Source organism: Anguilla anguilla, chromosome 13, assembly GCF_013347855.1.
Source record: "Anguilla anguilla isolate fAngAng1 chromosome 13, fAngAng1.pri, whole genome shotgun sequence".
In the NCBI taxonomy this organism is placed as follows: domain Eukaryota; kingdom Metazoa; phylum Chordata; class Actinopteri; order Anguilliformes; family Anguillidae; genus Anguilla; species Anguilla anguilla.
In genome coordinates this window covers 19764648-19785885 of record NC_049213.1, presented here as the reverse complement: position 1 = coordinate 19785885, position 21238 = coordinate 19764648, and the positions used below count along the sequence as shown (strand labels likewise).

Genomic DNA, 21238 nt, shown 5'->3' with positions numbered 1-21238 from the left:
GATAAATGTAAACTCAAAATGTTTATTATTTATTATTTATTCCTATACTCTTATGCAGCCAGGTCAGTCCCATTGACATACAAAAATCCTTAAGTTTGCACGGTACATGCATGGAATGTTTTCTTCTGTGCCTTCGACAGAACTTGTTTGGCGCAGTTAACTGTTCTAAGACTGGGGAACATTCTCATTATAACACTGTGTCAGAACCAAATGAGAATCTTCCCCAGCGTTCTGGAAAGCTGTTCTTTTAAGATCTGGACTCAACACACAACCTTTCAGCATGAGTGTGGACACTAATGACTGAACTACTGACCTGCTGATCAGTTCAGCCCAGCATCGCCCCCCACCCCAAACAATTAAGTTAAAGGTTATGGATGACATTGTACACTGCGGTCTGAGGCTTTTGATCATTCTCAGTGAGAGATCCACATTTTAACCCCTAAACATGGAGGCAATTTAACGATAGCCAACAAGAATATTGCTCATTAATAAAATACATAAAATACATACACATGCTATAATAAAATATTAATTATTTATTATTGATTTATTATAATTAGAGACAATTTACGATTAAAAACCTTTGTGACAAACATGAAAATCATTGTACCCAAATTGAACTGGTTTTAAATTTTAGACCAGAATTGTTCTACTAGTCATTATTAGGCCAAGGGTAGAGGTTTGTCATTGTTTTTCTGAAGTAAATATCCATGGTAGCTAAGATATAAAAAGTGCTGTAATTTCTGCACAGTGAAACCAAAATGTATAAAAATACCCTTTAATAAAAGCTGAGAATCTGCACACAGGAGTACAAAGTCAAATCAAGAAAAATATATCTTTGTCCAAAACAACATTATGGGGCTCACTGTACATCATTTGAAAGGTTCTGTAAGATTTTCCAGCAGTTTTAAAACTGTCCCTACAGCAGCCCGTCCCAAACCAGCCTGAATTAAATATGTCTGTCTTTCTTCTGGGATTGCACTGGTCTTCCAACCCAGCAAAGTGTGAGCCACAGCCAATAAAATCATTACCATCCCCTTTTCTGTGATACCGGAAAAAAACTGGATAACCCACATTTTTCCTATCATTTTTTTCTTTTATTATCATAACCCAGTTTTGACACATGACAATCAACGTGTTAAGATGATGAGCTTTCCCCTGCCCCATTACAGATCTATAGGATACGCACCTAAAAAATACAATAACCTCACTCTGAATTTAATTAGATTTCACAGGATTCAATTAGCAGCCGACAAACCCAACTTTAATTTAACCTTAATTGTCTTTGTGTGTGATAACCAGGGCAGCCGTCAGACAGTGAGCTGTGTGGCGGGCAAAAATGGAGGCTCTTTTGTTATAGAACCTCCCCCTCCAAGGAAGGAAGGAAGTGCTGCTTCACTTCTGTGGCTTGAGAAGGTTGATGCCAAAGAGGACCTCATTCGAGGAGGTTTCAGCAAAGATGTACCAATGAGAGATTTTCAACAAAGATATTCTATATACTGACTAGATCATTTTAACAAAGATTCTATTCCAGGTGTCAGAATTTCAAGAAACATACTCTGCCTAAGGAATTTCAGCAAAAATATTCTATATATCAACTAGAGAATGCAAACAAAGATATTCTGTATACCGATGACAGAATGTCAATAAAGATGTGCAATGTATTGACTAGTTAACTGGAAGCTTTGTTTTGTGCCATTGTTGTCAATCGCTATTATTTGTAAACTTCTGGGTTGGCAGCACTTACAGCGTGTGAGAAAGAAAGATCTATTGAATCTTTGTTTGCTTGCTTTTTCTAAGCACGCAGATGTGTGTTGCAGGAAATTGAAACTGAAGTATAACAACTGAATTAGAAAGTGTTTTAATTTTTAACTTTCAATTAAAAGTAAAAATGGAATACAATAAAGAGGAAATGCAATTGAAAACACTTCCATTCAATTTAAAATAACAAAAAACAAACAAATTACAAATAACAAAATACAAATTCAAGCTACGCAATTAAAATTTAATTTTAAAACACAATAATTCAGTTTAAGCAGGGCTGCCAGACCCCATTCCTGGAGATCTACTGTCCTGTAGGTTTTCACTCCAGCCCTAACAAAGCACCCGTCATTCAATTGATATATGGAGCTGACAATTTGTTGTATCAAGTGTGGAAAATTAGGGTTGAAGCGAAAACCTATGGGATGGTAGATCTCCAGGAACAGGGTTGGACACCCCTGAGTTTAGGCATTACAAATTCTAATTATTCCAATACAAATTCAAGTTATGTAATTCAAATAAAATTTCTGCTGGTACTCATTTCTGCCCTTAAGACAATACAAACAAGCATATAAACCAACTAGAGAATGTTGACAAAGGTATTTTAAATGCGCACTAAAGAATCAAAGAAAGAGAATAGCTACTGAGAGTCAGGGGAGCCGTGGTGCAATCTGAAGCAGCGGGTTTTCAGTCTGTGTTGGAAGATGGAAGAGTTTCTGCTGTCCTGACGGCTGTGGGAAGCTCATCCCGTGACTGCCGAGCCAGAACAGAATGTCTCATTTTCCAATGTGCGGAATGTAGAGTTTGTTATATTATTCTGAGCTCTGAAGGGCCGCGTCTCTCAGTATCCCAGTATGTAAATATCTTTGTGCGCTACCTCCCATATGGGCTGGAGCGAAGTAGAATCGAGGGAGCGTGTTTGTGTAAGTCCGTATGTTGTGAATCATGTTGGTGAGACAGCCTGCAGGTTTTATTTTCAGGTGTGACATAGAGACCACATGCCTATACAAGGGCTCCGGCAGGTGGGGTGGGGTGGGGGGGTGGGTTGGAGGTTGGGGTGGCTGTGGGAGGGGACTGGCCGTGTACCACCCCATTCTGCTGGGAAGCAGCCATGGAAACCTGGTCATGTGAGGTGCACAAAGGCAGACAAAGAGTAGGAGAAAGAGAGAGAAGAAGAGAAGGAGAGAGTCAGAATGAGAGAGAATGAGAGATAGAGAGAGAACAAGAGGTAGTCAGAGTGAGAGCATAAGATGGCTAGAGAGCAGGAGCAAGAGGAGGGGATAAAGAAAGAGAGAACAGGATGCAGCGAGACACGGAGAAGAAAAGAAAGTGAGTGAAAGAAAAGAAGATACGGAGAGAGAGAGGAGAGAGTGAGAGAGGTAAAGAGGGGGAGACAGATAGAAATACAGGGATAAAGAGAGAGTGTGAGAGGGAGTGTATGCAGGAGTGTGTTCATGCTGTGCATGGTCAACAGTAGTAATGTCCTCCCTCGCAGTACTGCCCCAGTTAGGAACGGCCCCTCCTCCCATTGAGGTTCCGCCTACAGAGCACCACCTGACACACCTGGGTCAGGTGAGGGCATAGCGGATCCCAACATCAGCACAAACGAGAGAGCGAGCGAGAGAGAGGGAGAGAGGGAGAGAGGGAGAGAGGGAGACAGAGAGAGAGTAAGAGGGATAGTGAGAGAGCGAATGTGTGAGTGAGCGGGTCATTGAGTGTGTGTATGTGTGTGTGAGTGAGTGTGTCATAGAGTGTGTGTATGTGTGTGTGAGTGAGTGTGTCATAGAGTGTGTGTATGTGTATGTGAGTGAGTGTGTCATAGAGTGTGTATGTGTGTGTGAGTGAGTGTGTCATAGAGTGTGTGTATGTGTGTGTGAGTGAGTGTGTCATAGAGTGTGTGTATGTGTATGTGAGTGAGTGTGTCATAGAGTGTGTATGTGTGTGTGAGTGAGTGTGTCATAGAGTGTGTGTATGTGTGTGTGAGTGAGTGTGTCATAGAGTGTGTGTATGTGTGTGTGAGTGAGTGTGTTATAGAGTGTGTGTATGTGTGTGTGAGCGAGTGTGTCATAGAGTGTGTATGTGTGTGTGAGTGAGTGTGTCATAGAGTGTGTGTATGTGTGTGTGAGCGAGCGGGTCGTTGGGGTGTGTGTATGTGTGTGTGAGCGAGCAGGTCGTTGGGGTGTGTGTATGTGTGTGTGAGCGAGTGTGCCATAGAGTGTGTGTATGTGTGTGTGAGTGAGTGTGTCATAGAGTGTGTGTATGTGTGTGTGAGCGAGTGTGTCATAGAGTGTGTGTATGTGTGTGTGAGCGAGTGTGTCATAGAGTGTGTGTATGTGTGTGTGAGCGAGTGTGTCATAGAGTATGTGTATGTGTGTGTGAGTGAGTGTGTCATAGAGTGTGTGTATGTGTGTGTGAGCGAGTGTGTCATAGAGTGTGTGTATATGTGTGTGAGTGAGTGTGTCATAGAGTGTGTGTATGTGTATGTGAGCGAGTGTGTCATAGAGTGTGTGTATGTGTGTGTGAGCGAGTGTGTCATAGAGTGTGTGTATGTGTGTGTGAGTGAGTGTGTCATAGAGTGTGTGTATGTGTGTGTGAGCGAGTGTGTCATAGAGTGTGTGTATGTGTGTGTGATTGAGTGTGTCATAGAGTGTGTGTATGTGTGTGTGAGCGAGTGTGTCATAGAGTGTGTGTATGTGTGTGTGAGTGAGTGTGTCATAGAGTGTGTGTATGTGTGTGTGATTGAGTGTCATAGAGTGTGTGTATGTGTGTGTGATTGAGTGTGTCATAGAGTGTGTGTATGTGTGTGTGATTGAGTGTGTCATAGAGTGTGTGTATGTGTGTGTGAGTGAGTGGGTCATAGAGTGTGTGTATGTGTGTGTGAGCGAGTGTGTCATAGAGTGTGTGTATGTGTGTGTGAGCGAGTGTGTCATAGAGTGTGTGTGTGTGTGTGAGCGAGTGTGTCATAGAGTGTGTGTATGTGTGTGTGAGTGAGTGTGTCATAGAGTGTGTGTATGTGTGTGTGAGCGAGTGTGTCATAGAGTGTGTGTGTGTGTGTGTGAGCGAGTGTGTCATAGAGTGTGTGTATGTGTGTGTGAGCGAGTGTGTCATAGAGTGTGTGTATGTGTGTGTGAGTGAGTGTGTCATAGAGTGTGTGTATGTGTGTGTGAGCGAGTGTGTCATGGAGTGTGTGTATGTGTGTGTGAGTGAGTGTGTCATAGTGTGTGTATGTGTGTGTGAGTGAGCGGGTCGTTGGGCTGCAGGTTGCAGTGTTGTGTCTGTAATCTGCAGCGGCTCCTGTCCCAGAAAGTAGCCCCCTGACTGGCTGCTCAGGAGCCCCCACGGAGCTCTCCTTTGTTATTCGGCTGGGGGGGCTGAGGCTGGTCATGAGGGCCAGGACTGGAGTGGCCTGATGCAGCTGGTGACAGACCTTGCCAAGTCTGGGGAACCCAGCAGAGGGGCGGGGTCTTGCTGGTGGTAGGGGGTACAGAGGAGAGTGTGGTGTGGGGCGGGGGAGGCTGGGGAATGTGGATTAATAATTCACTCTATGCTGCTGTACTTTGGGGAGATCCATTCAGACAGTGCCCTTAAACTGGGGGCACAGACAATGCCCTTAAACTGTCCTGAATCATGTACACTGTTTTACACCCTCTCTATGTCTTTCCCCCTCTCTCACTCTCTCTTTCTTTCCACTCCCCCTTTTTCTTTCCCTCTCTCACTCTTTCTCTGTCTGTCTCTTGTTCTCTCTCAAAGTATGATGAATCACCCCCACACACACACACACACACACACACACACACACAGACAGCAGCAGTAACAGTGCTCTACTGCTCGGGGAGACTGAGTTTGCTGAGTTTGACTTTCCTCTGAGATGCATTATTGGCCCCATAATTCCCCTCTTTCCTAAATGAATAGAATGTTATTTTTGCCTGTTCTGGTAACTGCATGTGAAAGCTGTGAACTTATAAAGCAAATGACAGAAAACTGCAGTAGGCCTTTGTTACCATGCCAATGGAGACTGGCCTTCCTGGAACATGTGTGGTGGCGTTGCTAGTGTCACCCGCCAATGTTTCACCAGCAGAGACTCGAGATAATTGACAGGCCAAAACCAGCCAATCAGAGGACAGGAGGAAGAACTATCAGAGAGGGAAGAAACGTTCAGTATATGGGCAAAATTTGCATGCTGTTGGGGATGTCAGAGGTGGAGTGCGTAATGATGGGCTGGTGTACTGCAGGTGGGATAATCAGGGGGATTTTGTGTTCCACAATAAGACTGCCCCCACCCCCCTGCACATTGCTACCATCAGTCATAACAATCATCTAAGTTAAAGAGGACCTTTATCATGTGTGCCATTGATTAATTATCTGTTGTAATTTCAGACTTCATGTGTGTGTCTGTTTGTGTGTACATGTGGGTTTGTTTTAACATACTGTACGTACATACATGCGTGTGCATATGTGTGTGTGTGTGTGTCTGTATGTGTGTGTGTGTGCATGCATGTGTGTGTGCGTGTATCTGCGTGTGTGTGTGCGCATACATGCGTGTGTGCGTGTGTGTGCGTGGTTGTGTGTGTGTGTCTGTGTATGCGTATGTGTGTGTGTGTGTGTGTGTGTGTGTGTGTGCATGCATGCATGTGTGTGTGTGTATGTGTGTGTGTGTGTATGTGTGTGTTTTGTGTGACTATGTGTGTCAGTGCTGATTCATGGGCTTCCACCCTGAATAACGCCTCATGCATTTCTCTCTCAGAAATTTGCATGCGCTCTTTTTGCATGCCACATTTGCAACAGTGAGGTTAACGTTACCAGAAAATAATCCAATCCCTCACCCTGGCCAAGCCCCAGAAGCAGCTCCTCTCCTCTCCATGCCCTGTGGATGTATTTTTAGCTGTCTGTCAGTCTTTTTGAATCAGTCGGCCTCTAAAGCACAGCCCCTTTGTCAGTTTTGTCAACTGCCTATTTTGAAACTGACCTGTCATACAACTCGTCGACCACGGACCAGACCCGGGACTTGAAAACTTTTTACTAAAGGTTCTCAGGGAGCCAAACATGCATTTTAGAATTTTAACATTTTTCCTCTTGGCTTTGTACTGATGGCCCTTCTTTCAGAACAAAGCAGGTGAATTACCATCTCTTTGTTATTCACCGTCAGTCAAATTTAATTTATTGTTACAAGAGGGCATGCTCACTCTCCCCATAACCAGACCGAAGCAGAGCCTCAAATCGTACAAGATCAGTTGATCGCTTATCTGTTCATCTTCCTTTGGTAGCTTGGCCTGCCTTTCATTGGGTGCTACCACATTCTTCCATGTCATCGTCCAGAAAGACATGCTGTGCGTAGCTTGTAATTTATCCACTTGCACAACTACATACTCGCGTAAGGTCAAACTTACTGTTTCCCCACCTGAGATTTGAACTTTACAGATACAGGCACAGCTCTGGCACTATTTACAGTGAACTGTGATTCACTCTAACAGAAACCCAGGGCTGACTCCGGAACAGACAGAGCTCCCAACCCAGTGCTGCCCACCTCAGGCATTGCTAGTGTAGTGTGACACACACGCACACACACTCATTTCATTACATTACATTACATTTATTTGGCAGACGCTTTTATCCAAAGCGACGTGCAAAAAGTGCATTTCATGGTCATAGACAACTGCTAAACACAGGTTCAGTAAGGTACAATACTTATTTTGTACAGCTATTTCTAGCCAAGAACACAGTTTAGTTCACACAGTGAACACTATTCAGACATAACCTCTGCAAAGCCAACTAGGTAGAAGAATAAGCTACAGTATTAGGACAAATACAAATTACCAAAAGTGCTGGGATGGGGCAACATGTAACAAGTGTCATGAAAGGGGGGGGGGATTTACTGTGAAATATACAGCGTGGTGGTAGTTAGTCCAGGTATAGAAATGAGTCTTCAGGCCACGGCGGAAGATGGGTAGTGAGGGGGAGGTTCGAAGAGGGACGGGGAGTTCGTTCCACCACTGGGGAGCTAGGGTGGAGAAGCTCTGTGATCCCTTTGGGCGGGTGGGAGGGGGTACAAGGCGCCCTGCTGCTGCAGGGTGGAGTGGTCGAGCAGGCACATAGGATCGAATCATGTCCTGCAAGTAGATGGGGGCTGTCCTGTTGGCTGCAGGGGTCAGGGGTTTGAACCGGACACTCAAACACACACATTTTAGGATTGTATGAATATGCTGACAAGCCCTTTGCCCTGGTGAGAGGGAGGAGGGGGCTTTGGGGGCAGGGGCAGTATGAAGAGGAGACAATGCCCCACCACTGCAGATCTCCCCTGATCCCTGCCCCCCCAAACACACACACATGCATGTACACAAATATGCGCACATGCAAACAAACACACACACACACACACATACATGGATTTGTATATGCACACACGCACACACACACATGCACATGCGAATGCACGCATATGCACACACACACACACACACACACACATAAACACACACACAAATATGCACACACACGCACGCACACATACACACAAATACACATACACACACACAAATATGTGCACACACACATGCGCACACATACTGTACGCACACATGCACATACACACACACGTTCATGCATTCACACACACATACACACACACAGAGTGCACCCATGTCAGCCTGGAAAAGGTCTCTCTCGCTCGTCTCTCTGCTCTCCTGACATGTTGTGTTGTATTTGTAGGATGCAGGCTTTACAGAAAAGCAGTGGATTGTCTGTGCTTTCTCCCCCCAGCCACCCCCCAAAAAACCGATCCAGTTGGTTAGAGTTCCTCTTGCCCTGCTGGACATATGAATGTATCAGAGTGTCTGCGTGGGGTGGGGGAGTGGGGGGTGCTGACATTGGGTATGGGGTGGGGTGGGAGGGGACTGCTTGGCACGTCATTTTCTTCTCCTCCCCTTGGCACCCTTGCGGTTGCCATGGAGAGTGAGTTCTGTGCCTCCCATAGGAAGAGAAATTAACACCATTTTAAACTGCCTCCAGGACCACTGTATCTGTTCATACACACACACAATACACTCACACACTAAACACGCACACACACACATTCTGTATGCTCACATGCTATACACACACAATATACACAAGCATGCGCACGTGCACACACACACACAGGTACACACACTATATGCTCATACACAAGCACAAATGTGCACACACACACAGACACAGTCTATGCACACACGACATGTACACATACAATACACGCACACTATATGCTCACTAAACACTCATACCCAAACACAAATGCACACACACACACAGTCTATACACACACATGCACACGCACAACATACACACAAACATGCACTACAAGCACACTATACACACACATCCTCACACACTACACACACACACACTCCACTACTACTAACACTACCACATAACAAACTCTCCTAGCTTCCTGTCATCACTGTCTGTTTCTCTATTTGTGTGTCTCAGCAGTGGAATTACAAAGTAAATAATCAACCTTCTTTTATTGCTCATATGTGCTACTACTGCTCCAACAACTACACTTTAGTATTATTATTATTATTATTATTATTATTATTAGTAGTAGTAGTAGTAGTAGTAATAGTAGTAATAGTAGTAGTAGAGTATAGCTGTAGTTCTCAGAATTGGCCCTGGGGGACCCCTGTGTATGCTGGGTTATGTTACAGCCCGTGTCCTGTTCAATTAAGGTTATTGAAAATATGTTCAAGTTCTTTCATAATTATTCCTTTAAACACAATACATGTTTTGCTTTTTATAATTTTATTTGTTTTTGAGTTGTCATTACCACTGTCATCATCTACCAAATTGTTAACTTAAGGGGCCATGTGTCCACACTTTCACCAATTGGGAGTCTTTGGATTCACCTCAGTCTTTAATTTGATTCATTTGATCAGTTAAAATCTTTTACTTCTTTATGTAATTGTTTGCAAAATAACACAATATATGTGAATATGGGGTGTTTATTCTACATGGCATGCATACCTATTTCTGACACAATTAGGCTTAAGAGGGTAAATAATCCCTCCATACCTGAAAAGCATCCTGAAGAAAAATTCAAATTCTTGGATTGCCATTGTGGTTGGAAGGAAACGCACATGCACAGGGGTCCCCCAGGGCTGAGTCTGAGAGCCGCCGTGGTGTTGTGATTAAAGCTCTCGGGCAGGCAGGGGACAGGTAAGTGTGCTGAGGTCTCATGCTTGCGGAGGACTGAAGCAGCTAAATGTGGGAAATGTGGAGCTAATGAAAGGGGGGGGGGTTGAAGCTGAGAGGGGTGGGGGGTCTCATTCTCTAATAACGCGCCTCTCTGATGTGCCCCGCTTTGTTGCTGTCCCGAATGGTGCATCTGCTTCTTCAGCACAAACACGGCCCAGAGGGGCTGCCCCTTAAAACGCGACCCTTCATCACATTTTCACTGAGCTAATTTGAGCTGTTGACACGGCCACCCTTCCCCTTTTCTCTTCCTCCCTTCCTCCCTCTCTCCCTCCCTCCTGTCCTCCCTCTCACTGTGGGGCGCCTCAGTGCAGCGTGTGTGTGCGTGTGTGCGTGTGTGGGTGTGTCTGTGGGCGTGTGTGTGTGTGTTTGCGTGTGTGTGTGTGTTCGTGTGCGTGTGTGTGTGCACGTGTATGCGTGTGTTTGTGCGTGTATGTGCATGTAAATGTGCGTGTGTGTACGTGTGCCTGTGTGTGTGTGTGTGTGTATGCGTGCGCGCGCGCGCGTGTGTGTGTGTGTATGCGTGCGCGCGCGCGCGCGTGTGTGTGTGTATGCGTGCGCGCGCGCGCGTGTGTGTGTGTGTATGCGTGTGTTTGTGCGTGTATGTGCATGTAAATGTGCGTGTGTGTACGTGTGCCTGTGCGTGTGTGTGTGTGTATGCGTGCGCGCGCGCGTGTGGGTGTGTGTGTATGCGTGCGTGCGCGCGCGTGTGTGTGTGTGTATGCGTGCGCGCGCGCGTGTGGGTGGTTTTCGGGGCATCCTGCAGTCCTGTGCTGAAGAGACGTCATGGTGATAACGGCTGAGCGTGCTCAGTGTGCCCTCCCCTCGCCTGGCGCTGAACACCCTCCCTAGTGAGAGAGGCCATGCGCCAACCCCCCCGCCAGCTTGTTTACAGACTCCTCTCTCCCTGCCCATCACCGTGCCCCCACCGCCCCAAACCAACACCCAGGTGAGCCCATAGAGAGCCCCATCGCAGGTAACCTGCTGGGCACAAACAAAGGAAGAGGACCAGCAGCAGCTACAGCACACACACAAAGAGGCCATGGGAGACACGGGCATGTCTTCCTACAGCAAACCCAGTCATGCCAGGCCAAACGCAGGGGCTGTGCTTTTTTACTGATAATGAAAGACTGAAATACTGCAGTATTGTAGTGAGAAATATTGGAATATTGGTGTGGTTGTCTTTGTGTGCATCGTAAATGTTGTAATAATGATGTATGAGTGTGAGATTGTCAGTATATAGAGCGTGGTAAGGGTTTATGAGTGTATAGTACAGCTGTACTAATAGTGTATGTTGGAGGAGAACACTCTAGCTAGGCTGCCTTACCTGTATAGATTGCAGGGAGGGGCTGTAACTAAGTTGTAGTACTGGTGTAGGTTGGAGGGGGGCGCTGTAACTGACAAAAGAGGGTGCTGGGGGGGAGCTTTCGGAAAGGGGCGCTGGCGTGTGTGGCCGATGGCTTTTGTCGTGAATGACAGGCAGCGTTCGCCTTGTTCTATGTAAGATGTGCTGGCCTGCCTGTGTGACCCAGCTGCCTGTCACACACCCCCACACCGGGCCCGTCTGTGCGGTGCTGCCCGCCCCCCACTCCCTTCCGACACACTGCCAAAGGGGCTGGGGGGCGGGGGGGTCGGCCAGCCGCTTACCGGATCAACCCCCACGGTCTCCTAGCAACAGAGCTGTTTAGAGCGGGACAGGGAGCAGGAGAATGAGAGTGGGAGAGAAAAAGAGAGAGAGGGGTGGGGAGAGAGAATGGAGGGAGAGAGAGAGAAGGGGAAGGAGGGAGAGAGCGAGAGAGAGAGAGAGAGAGAAGAAATAATACCGCTCATCTGGGGAGACCGAAGGCCTCCAGGGTTTTAGAGGGAGAGGGAGGGAGATAGTAATAGAGAGAAAGAGAGATGGAGAGAGGGAGAGCGATCGGAGAAGGGAGGAGAGGACCGGTGTGGCGTGAGGGTGATATTAGCTGTTCCCCAGCACAGTGGAGTAAGGGGTGTGCGGGTACATACCGCACTGCCTGGGAGACTCAGAGCTTCCCTCTGATAGCTGGAGGGGGGGGGTGACTGTGACCTAGCCATGCCCATGCTACTGTCCAGACCCCCCCCACCCCAATCAGACCATGCCCCACATATCCCTGTCAGGGCAAGTTGAGTCCCGGGCTGCTGATATGCCCCCCAACGATGGGAGCGGGGGTGGGGGGGGTTTGGGGTGGGAGCGGTGGGTGTGCGCAGCGTGAGTCTCTCAGACACAGCTAAGAAACCACTGCTCACAGAACTCGCATACTGACGCTCCATAAAAATATTATCACTGTCGTTACTGCGCTGCTCATGATGCTGCCGATCATGAGGATGATAATGATGATGATTATTGTTTTTATTGATCATTTATTATTTCATTTGGACAAAGCCCTGGTTAGACGGGTGGCTGGGGAGGACCGGATTAAAGCCTGCCTGCTCCATACACTGTGTGTGCTGCCATGGCAACGCTCATTACCTGGTTCTGGGGAGAGGAAGGAGGGAGTGGGACAGACAGAGAGGGAGGGCGGGAGAGAAAGAGAGAAAGAAAGAGAACATGAGAGGGACGATGAGTTTTCTGACTACTCAGTTGATGTGGTCCACTCTGAACCATCTGCCCTAAACACCCCCCCCCCACCACCACCACACACACACACACACACACAGTTACACACGCGCATGTGCACACACACGCACACACACAAATGTACACACACATACACACACACACACACACACACAGACAGTTACACATGCGCGCGCACATACACACACATGCACAGTTACACATATGCACACATACACACACACACACCATTACACATATGCACACGCACACACCAAAATGCACGCGCACACACACACACGCATGCACATACATAGGCAGGAACAAGAAGGTGCAAGGCTGAAAGAGTGTGTGTACCGTGGTCTGCGCGGTTTCGGATGGACAGCGGCAGTCAGTTAGCCCTCGCAGTGCAGCGATGGCAATCCCGACTTCACCGGGGTATCACATGACCCCTCTGCCCTGCACACCTGCCCGAGAGATCACTGGCAGTTTCCATAGCAACGAGGTTGGCCTTACAGAAAGCCGGGGGACTGGGAGGTAGTTTGTGACACATGGAACTGTGGGATTATTTTTAACGCTGTGCTCCGCCACCGCGCTCCGTTGCCGCACGACAGACCTGAGCCTTCTCCTCGTGGACAGTAACTGTCTGTTTGATTTTGAGATTAAACTTTCAGCTGAGCTTGTCTGTTGTCTGTCACAGGTTTTTTTTTTGGTTTTTTTTTTTGCCAGTGAGAAAGTTTATCTCTGCAGCTCAGCCAAAAGCACAGGCCTTCCTGGTCCCGCTCTGTCTAACAGTGATGTCATCCAACATGTATTTAAAGCTGCTTATTTATGCAGTCTTATGAATAATGTGTGTCAGTTTTTTATTTTGTTCACATTTTTTCTGAATGTGATTTTTTCTAACTGGTTAAGCTGTACTGTGGCAATAGTAGTTCAAACGAACACATTGCAAAGGATACTTTAAAAGCATATTAGGCAGTTCCTAAAAATAAATGTGTTCACTTGAACTGTACAGTGACTAACCCATTGCAACTTAATGTCTAAAGGTGCCGTGTGTGTCTGCTTGTGCATGTGTGTGCGTGCGTGCATGCGTGTGTATGCATGTGTGCATGTGTGCGTGCGTGCGAGTGTGTGTGTGTGTGTGTGTGTGTCTGGGCTGTGTCACAGGCTCTGATTGGGAGTCAGTCATGGGGCCACAGTCTACCCAGCATCTGGGGATGTCCTTTGCTAATAAACAGCAGATAGTAGTCAGGTGTGACTTGTGACAAATCGTGACCTTGTGTTGGTGGCCATCACCAATGTCTTTCCAATGTTATCAGTCCAGTGAATTAATGGTAACCTGACCTGGGTAAAGTGTACATTTGAAATACTTTAACTCTCTAGATGCTAGTAAAATGTGAATTGCAAGTAAAATTAAAAACCATATGAAAGAAGAACTTAGTTCTGAATATTGGTAAAAAAATGATATTTATTCCAAAATTGTCAGTAATCTAAAGGAATTTTACTGACTTATAAGTCGATAAAAGTATTTCAAATCATTTTTGGAACCAGGTGTGCAGGTAACCTTTAATATTTCAGACTCATCAGGTGTTTTTCTTATAAATGGTGAGCTGTGTGCTAAACAGCTTCAGCTTCATTTCCAGTAGACTGACAGTCTTATTCAGGGATGAGGTTTGTCTGTATCTGTCCTGTGTGCCGTGTGAAGGTATGTCATTATGTTCCTGCTCTTCTGTTTGTGTACTGAATGTGCGCATGTTTTTAAATCCATTTATTTTCCTGCATTGTCTGCCTGAACTCTGTTCACCTAATTCTGAACTCTGAATGTTTTTTATGGGTGTCCTAACCCCATCTATTCTACATCTAAAACTGCATCACCGAACCCATTTGCTACTTGAAGCACTTCATTCTCAGTCTCCTTTTTGAATCTACAATGGCACTTCACTCTGTGTTGCAGGTTTATGTATCTGCTACTTCGAATGGCTGCTGTCGGTTGTGATCTAATGACTTGGCCTCAGCTCTTCATTGTCTGAACCATTTTGTGTGTGCTTATGTTTAGAGTTGCCCTGGATAAGATAAGAGCATCAGCTAAATGCCTAAATGTTAACGTAAATGTAAACTGTACTTTTTTGTTTTTAAAGCCTGATGGTCAGGACAACTGGCTTTAAGATGCCCTTTCAGTTCACGGAATGGCTAAATGATAAAGCGAAATATTCTGAAATAAATAAAATAGTTAATAATCTGAAATAAGTAAAATAGTTAATAATCTGAAATAAATAAGATAGTTAATAATCTGAAATGAAATGTATCTCTCCAGAGAGCTGTGAAACCGGCAGACGTGCCAGCAGGGGAGGGCTGTGGTGACGCCCTGATGACGGAAGGGGGCGTGGCCCAGGACAGCTCCTCCCTCAAGCGGGTGGCAGTGGTGGAGGACTTCTTTGACATCATCTACGCCATGCACGTGGAGATGGGTGGAGATCCGGGCCGGGCACCAAAGCACGCCGGCCAGAAGAAAACCTACCGAGCGGTGAGATCAGAGTGGCATTCCCTCTATCCCTCTATACGCCTCTCTCTCTTTATCCCTCTATCCCTCTATACGTCTCTCTCTCTTTATCCTCTATCCCTCTATACGTCTCTCTCTCTTTATCCCTCTATCCCTCTATACGTCCCTCTCTCTTTATCCCTCTATCCCTCTATACGCCTCTCTCTCTTTATCCCTCTATCCCTCTATACGTCTCTCTCTCTTTATCCTCTATCCCTCTATACGTCTCTCTCTCTTTATCCCTCTATCCCTCTATACGCCTCTCTCTCTTTATCCCTCTATCCCTCTATACGTCTCTCTCTCTTTATCCCTCTATCCCTCTATACGCCTCTCTCTCTTTATCCCTCTATCCCTCTATACGTCTCTCTCTCTTTATCCCTCTATCCCTCTATACGTCTCTCTCTCTTTATCCCTCTATCCCTCTATACGTCTCTCTCTCTTTATCCCTCTATCCCTCTATACGTCTCTCTCTCTTTATCCCTCTATCCCTCTATACGTCTCTCTCTCTTTATCCCTCTATCCCTCTATACGTCTCTCTCTCTTTATTCCTCTATCCCTCTATACGCCTCTCTCTCTTTATCCCTCTATCCCTCTATACGCCTCTCTCTCTTTATCCCTCTATCCCTCTATACGTCTCTCTCTCTTTATCCCTCTATCCCTCTATACGTCTCTCTCTCTTTATCCCTCTATCCCTCTATACGTCTCTCTCTCTTTATCCCTCTATCCCTCTATACGTCTCTCTCTCTTTATCCCTCTATCCCTCTATACGTCTCTCTCTCTTTATCCCTCTATCCCTCTATACGTCTCTCTCTCTTTATCCCTCTATCCCTCTATACGTCTCTCTCTCTTTATCCCTCTATCCCTCTATACGCCTCTCTCTCTTTATCCCTCTATCCCTCTATACATCTCTCTCTCTTTATCCCTCTATCCCTCTATACGTCTCTCTCTCTTTATCCCTCTATCCCTCTATACGTCTCTCTCTCTTTATCCCTCTATCCCTCTATACGTCTCTCTTTCTTTATCCCTCTATCCCTCTATACGTCTCTCTCTCTTTATCCCTCTATCCCTCTATACGTCTCTCTCTCTTTATCCCTCTATCCCTCTATACGTCTCTCTCTCTTTATCCCTCTATTACATGCCTTATTAATTCCCTCTCCCCATCCCCCATCCCTTTCTCCTATGTTTATTTGTTTCCATTCAGCCAGTAGAGCATTAGTGAGATTGGGCACCGACTGGGTGATTAGGTCTGGCTTGCAATTGGCTTTCCAATTGATCCCAAAGTTTTTGGATTGGGTTGAGGTCAGAGCTCTGCGCAGGCCAGTCAAGTTCTTCAACACTGTTCTCTACGAAACCATTTCTTTACCTTGTTGTGTACCTGGGGGCATTATCATAATGAAACAGGAAAGGGCCTTCCCCAAACTGTTAGGGAAGTATGGAATTGTCTAGAATGTGATTGTATGCTGTAGCATTTAAATTTTCTTTCACTGGAACTAAGGAGCCTGGCCTAAGCCATGAAAGGCAGCCCCAGACCAAGCGATGTCCAGATACTTTAAGTCATATAGTGTATATAGATATTGCCTAAGCCTATGGACATCAATTTAAATATGAAGAAAGATGAATAGTTAGAGATGTGTATCAACAAAAATATAAATCATGAAATAAAATCATGAAGTATAAATAGATAAAATAATGCAATAAAAATAACAGTGATAATGAATAATGTTCATAACAACAGCACATTCCGTATCCCCCTCACATTCTCGAGCTCTCACTTTCTGTGTCCCTCACTGTTCTGTTCAATTAAATTATTTTTTATAGTCATAAAACAATATTGTATTACCAAAGCACTTTATACAATACATGAAACAAACAACACTAACAATACATGCACACTGTTACCAATATGTATAAATTGTGGCCTACATATGCAAAATATAGAAGTTAAAGTCTAATTGTGACTTTTGTCATTTTATTGTCCTTTTTTATTGATAGATATGTTCAGTTCACTTATTTAAAAAAATGTCCTTTACAACCATGTCTGTTTAATGTATTATTCATTAATTAGTCATTGGTGCTGCTGTTTACTGGCTGTTAGTATCAGAGTGACAGTTTTAGTGTAGCTGAAGCTGAGGTAGGTTAAACAGAGCCAGTGGCAGTTTTAATGACTTTAGTGGGGGGTTAGATGTCAAGTTAAGACCACTTTACCACTAAGCTCTATTAGAAGAGAATTAGCTTTTTTTTAAAATCTCTCATGCATAAATGAAATCTCTCTAGTCTGAACAATCCCCAACACAGTTTTATGAATGTAGTGCACAATAAATGGCCACCCATTCATAAGTATGTTGTATATTTTTCACTGGACAATAGTGGGGGTTTTTTTAAACTTTTTTTTTACTATCTCCTTTCTACAAGGCAGAGCATTGGTTTTGGGGAGAATCAGGAGCTGAAATCTAGACTCTGGGGCTCAGAATACAAAACCTGAGAGAACCCTTTTCTCTGCAGCTAAGAGTCAAATCAAAAGAGACTGAAATTAACAAACTATGAGAGAGAAAGGGAGACCAGGGGAGACCAGGAGGAGAGAGGTAAAAAAAGGGAGGAGAGAGAGGACAGGGGGAGGGGAGATAGGAATAGTCAAGGAGAGAAGAGAGAAACAGGGGAGGGGAGGAGAGGAGAAAGGGCAGGGACTAGGAGGAGGGAAACAGAGGGGAGGGGAGAAGAGAGAGAGGAGAGGAAGATAGAGTGGGGAGGGCTTACCCTGATAAACCTCTAATTACATTTTTTTATTTAGTTTGCTGTGTTTTGTGGAGAAAGTGTATTTCACAGGTCATATTGCAGAGTACAGCCTGCTTCACTCATAATTGCATGGATACCATTTGCAGTGTAAGACATTCTGTAAGACTCTGTAAGACCTTCAGAAGGCACAGTCTTACCAGAGAGCTTAGAATTACAGCGTATGTACATGGGCAGTGATGATCTCACCACCTTACGGTGTTCCTAATTCTCTTTTTATTATGGGTGGGGGTCCTGTAAATACAATTTGCTTTTGTTTTATTTTTGTTATTTCTATAAAGCACTTTGTCTTAGTCTTGTATACCTATGATATTAAATGTTGTTTATATTATATTATATTATGCTGGATTATGTTATATTACCTCCAGCCTCCAAGTTTCCAGCCTCTGGTAAATGTTGTTTTGGTGAGTGCGGTTGTGATTATTTGTACTGACACAGTTGAAAAAGGTGACAGATTCAGCTCACAATATGAACTGTGCATCTGGGGGGGTGGGGGGGTGGGGAGGTGGATGTAACAGACTGGAGGCCATGGCAGCAGGCTGTGAGCCCCTCCCACTGGTGGTCACACCCACCTCCTCTGAAAGACCACTGGAGTCTGGAGGGCCTGAAGGGAGCAGCAGTGGCGTGTCGGGGTGCTGTGAAGGTCACCCTCACCAAGGAGGAGGGCTCATACTCTCATACGATCATACGCTCATACGCTCATATGCTCATACGCTCATACTCTCATATGCTCATACGCTCATACGCTCATACGCTCATACGCTCATACGCTCATACTCTCATACGCTCATACGCTCATACTCTCATACGCTCATACGCTCATACGCTCATACTCTCAAACGCTCATACTCTCATACGCTCATACTCTCATATGCTCATACTCTCATATGCTCATACTCTCATACGCTCATACACTCATACTCTCAAACGCTCATACTCTCATACGCTCATACTCTCTTACGCTCATACTCTCATACGCCCATACTCTCATACTCTCATACGCCCATACTCTCATACGCTCATACTCTCATACTCTCATACGCTCATACTCTCATACTCTCATACGCTCATACTCTCATACGCTCATACTCTCATACGCCCATACTCTCATACGCCCATACTCTCATACGCTCATACTCTCTTACGCTCATACTCTCATACTCTCATACGATCATACTCTCATATGCTCATACGATCATACTCTCATACGCTCATACTCTCATACGCTCATACTCTCATACTCTCATACGCTCATACTCTCATACGCTCATCCTCTCATACGCCCATACTCTCATACGCTCATACTCTCATACGCTCATACGCTCATACTCTTATATGCTCATACACTCATACGGTCTGAGTGAGGCTGGGGTAGCATGGGGGGCTTAGCCTCAGGTTAGAGCGCCTGGAACAGCCGGGGTGAGTCAGTTGTGTGTGTGTATAAGGCATGGGTGATACTGAGTACTGTGTTGCTGCTCCCGTGCAGATTGCAGAGACGTACGCATTCCTGCCCAGAGAGGCGGTGACCCGCTTCCTGATGAGCTGTGGGGAGTGTCAGAAGAGGATGCACATCAACCCCAGCACTGCTGAGTTTAAAGGTACTGTATCAACCCCAGCACTGCTAAGGTTAAGGTACTGTACCAACCCCAGCACTGCTGAGTTTAAAGGTACTGTACCAACCCCAGCGCTGCTGAGTTTAAAGGTACTGTACCAACCCCAGCACTGCTGAGTTTAAAGGTACTGTACCAACCCCAGCGCTGCTGAGTTTAAAGGTACTGTACCAACCCCAGCACTGCTGAGTTTAAAGGTACTGTACCAACCCCAGCACTGCTGAGTTTAAAGGTACTGTACCAACCCCATCGCTGCTGAGTTTAAAGGTACTGTACCAACCCCAGCACTGCTGAGTTTAAAGGTACTGTATCAACCCCAGCACTGCTGAGTTTAAAGGTACTGTATCAACCCCAGCACTGCTGAGTTTAAAGGTACTGTACCAACCCCAGCGCTGCTGAGTTTAAAGGTACTGTATCAACCCCAGCACTGCTGAGTTTAAAGGTACTGTACCAACCCCAGCACTGCTGAGTTTAAAGGTACTGTATCAACCCCAGCACTGCTGAGTTTAAAGGTACTGTATCAACCCCAGCACTGCTGAGGTTAGAGGTACTATGTAAACTTATAGAACTTTAACCCTGCTACAGGGCACCCTAGTAATACAATACCACATTTCTACCACCCAACCACAATAACAGTCATATCAACCCCAGGCATGTCTGAAAAGGTAAATTAGGTTTCCACTAAAAATCCTACAGTGTGATTAGTTATGTCAGCATATGTCGTTAGCATTGAATCTCTGTCCTGAATTTACACTGTGCCTACACAAACCAAAATTCACTAGTAAGGGACCATTGGCTTACCAGCAAAGTACGTTCACAGAAATGATCCCACATTAGAGCCTGAACCTGGTCAGACTCATCATATTCTAAGAGTTTCACGAGTAAGGGTACACCACCAGTAACAGCAACACATCCGCAAACAACACAACAACAGCTCTGGCGTCCCCGTACGGCAGCGTCCCCCGGCAGCGTTGCATCATTTCCTTGGTGCTCCGGCGTTGGGTCATTTCCTGCGTGTGCTGCAATGCTGCACGGCGGCCTGCGCCTCATTATGTGCGGTCCCCCTGGAGAGGTGCAGTCTGGGAAGCGGCTGAGCAGGAAACCCCCTCCAGGAAACAGGGAAAGCGACTGTTTGATGAAATTATTATTATTTTTTTTAAACCACGGTAAACATTGTCAGAGCTGCCCTCAGGCCTGATCATGGAAACGATGCCACAGCATTGTGTCAACACAGAACAAACGTTGAGTTGTAGATAAAATGAGCAGTTAATTGGCTGTCTTCCCTGGGGTTTGTGGGGGGGAAATCCCCCCTCCTCTCCATATAGCCACCCATATTAAAGTTCAGGCCTGAATTATTTAACACAATTAATTGGCGAATGAGGTTGGATTTAATAGACATGAGCAGCCATTCATATTATAGATAATATATCCCACTGATTACATTATTTAAGGTTGATTTGTTTGTTGTTTAAAAAAATCATAAATATGGGTTCATTTATATTACAAAAAATTGAAAAAGAAAAGATATGAATGAAAGAGAATATTATTGATTGGTGGCATGTGACCATCTGGGATTGATGGGTCATCATGGGACATAGGAGTGTGAGATGCTTAATGTTGTGTGTCTATGAGACAGAGATAGAGAGAGAGAGAGAGAGAGAGAGAGAGAGTGTGTGTGTATTGGGGGGAGGGGGGGTGTCTGCTTGTGTGTACGTATGTATATGCACACAACAT

At 45.5% G+C, this 21238-nt stretch overlaps 1 protein-coding gene across 2 annotated transcripts in view; it reads left to right on the top strand.

The window, feature by feature from the left end:
* LOC118210666 (nucleolar protein 4-like) overlaps window positions 1-21238 on the top strand; it is a 59336-nt gene that overhangs the window by 4590 nt on the left and 33508 nt on the right. For both annotated transcript variants that reach the window (XM_035387030.1, XM_035387029.1), the window contains exons 2-3: window positions 14880-15089; window positions 19381-19492. In XM_035387030.1, the coding sequence (XP_035242921.1) occupies window positions 14880-15089; window positions 19381-19492 (322 nt within the window). The remainder of the gene's footprint in view (window positions 1-14879; window positions 15090-19380; window positions 19493-21238) is intronic.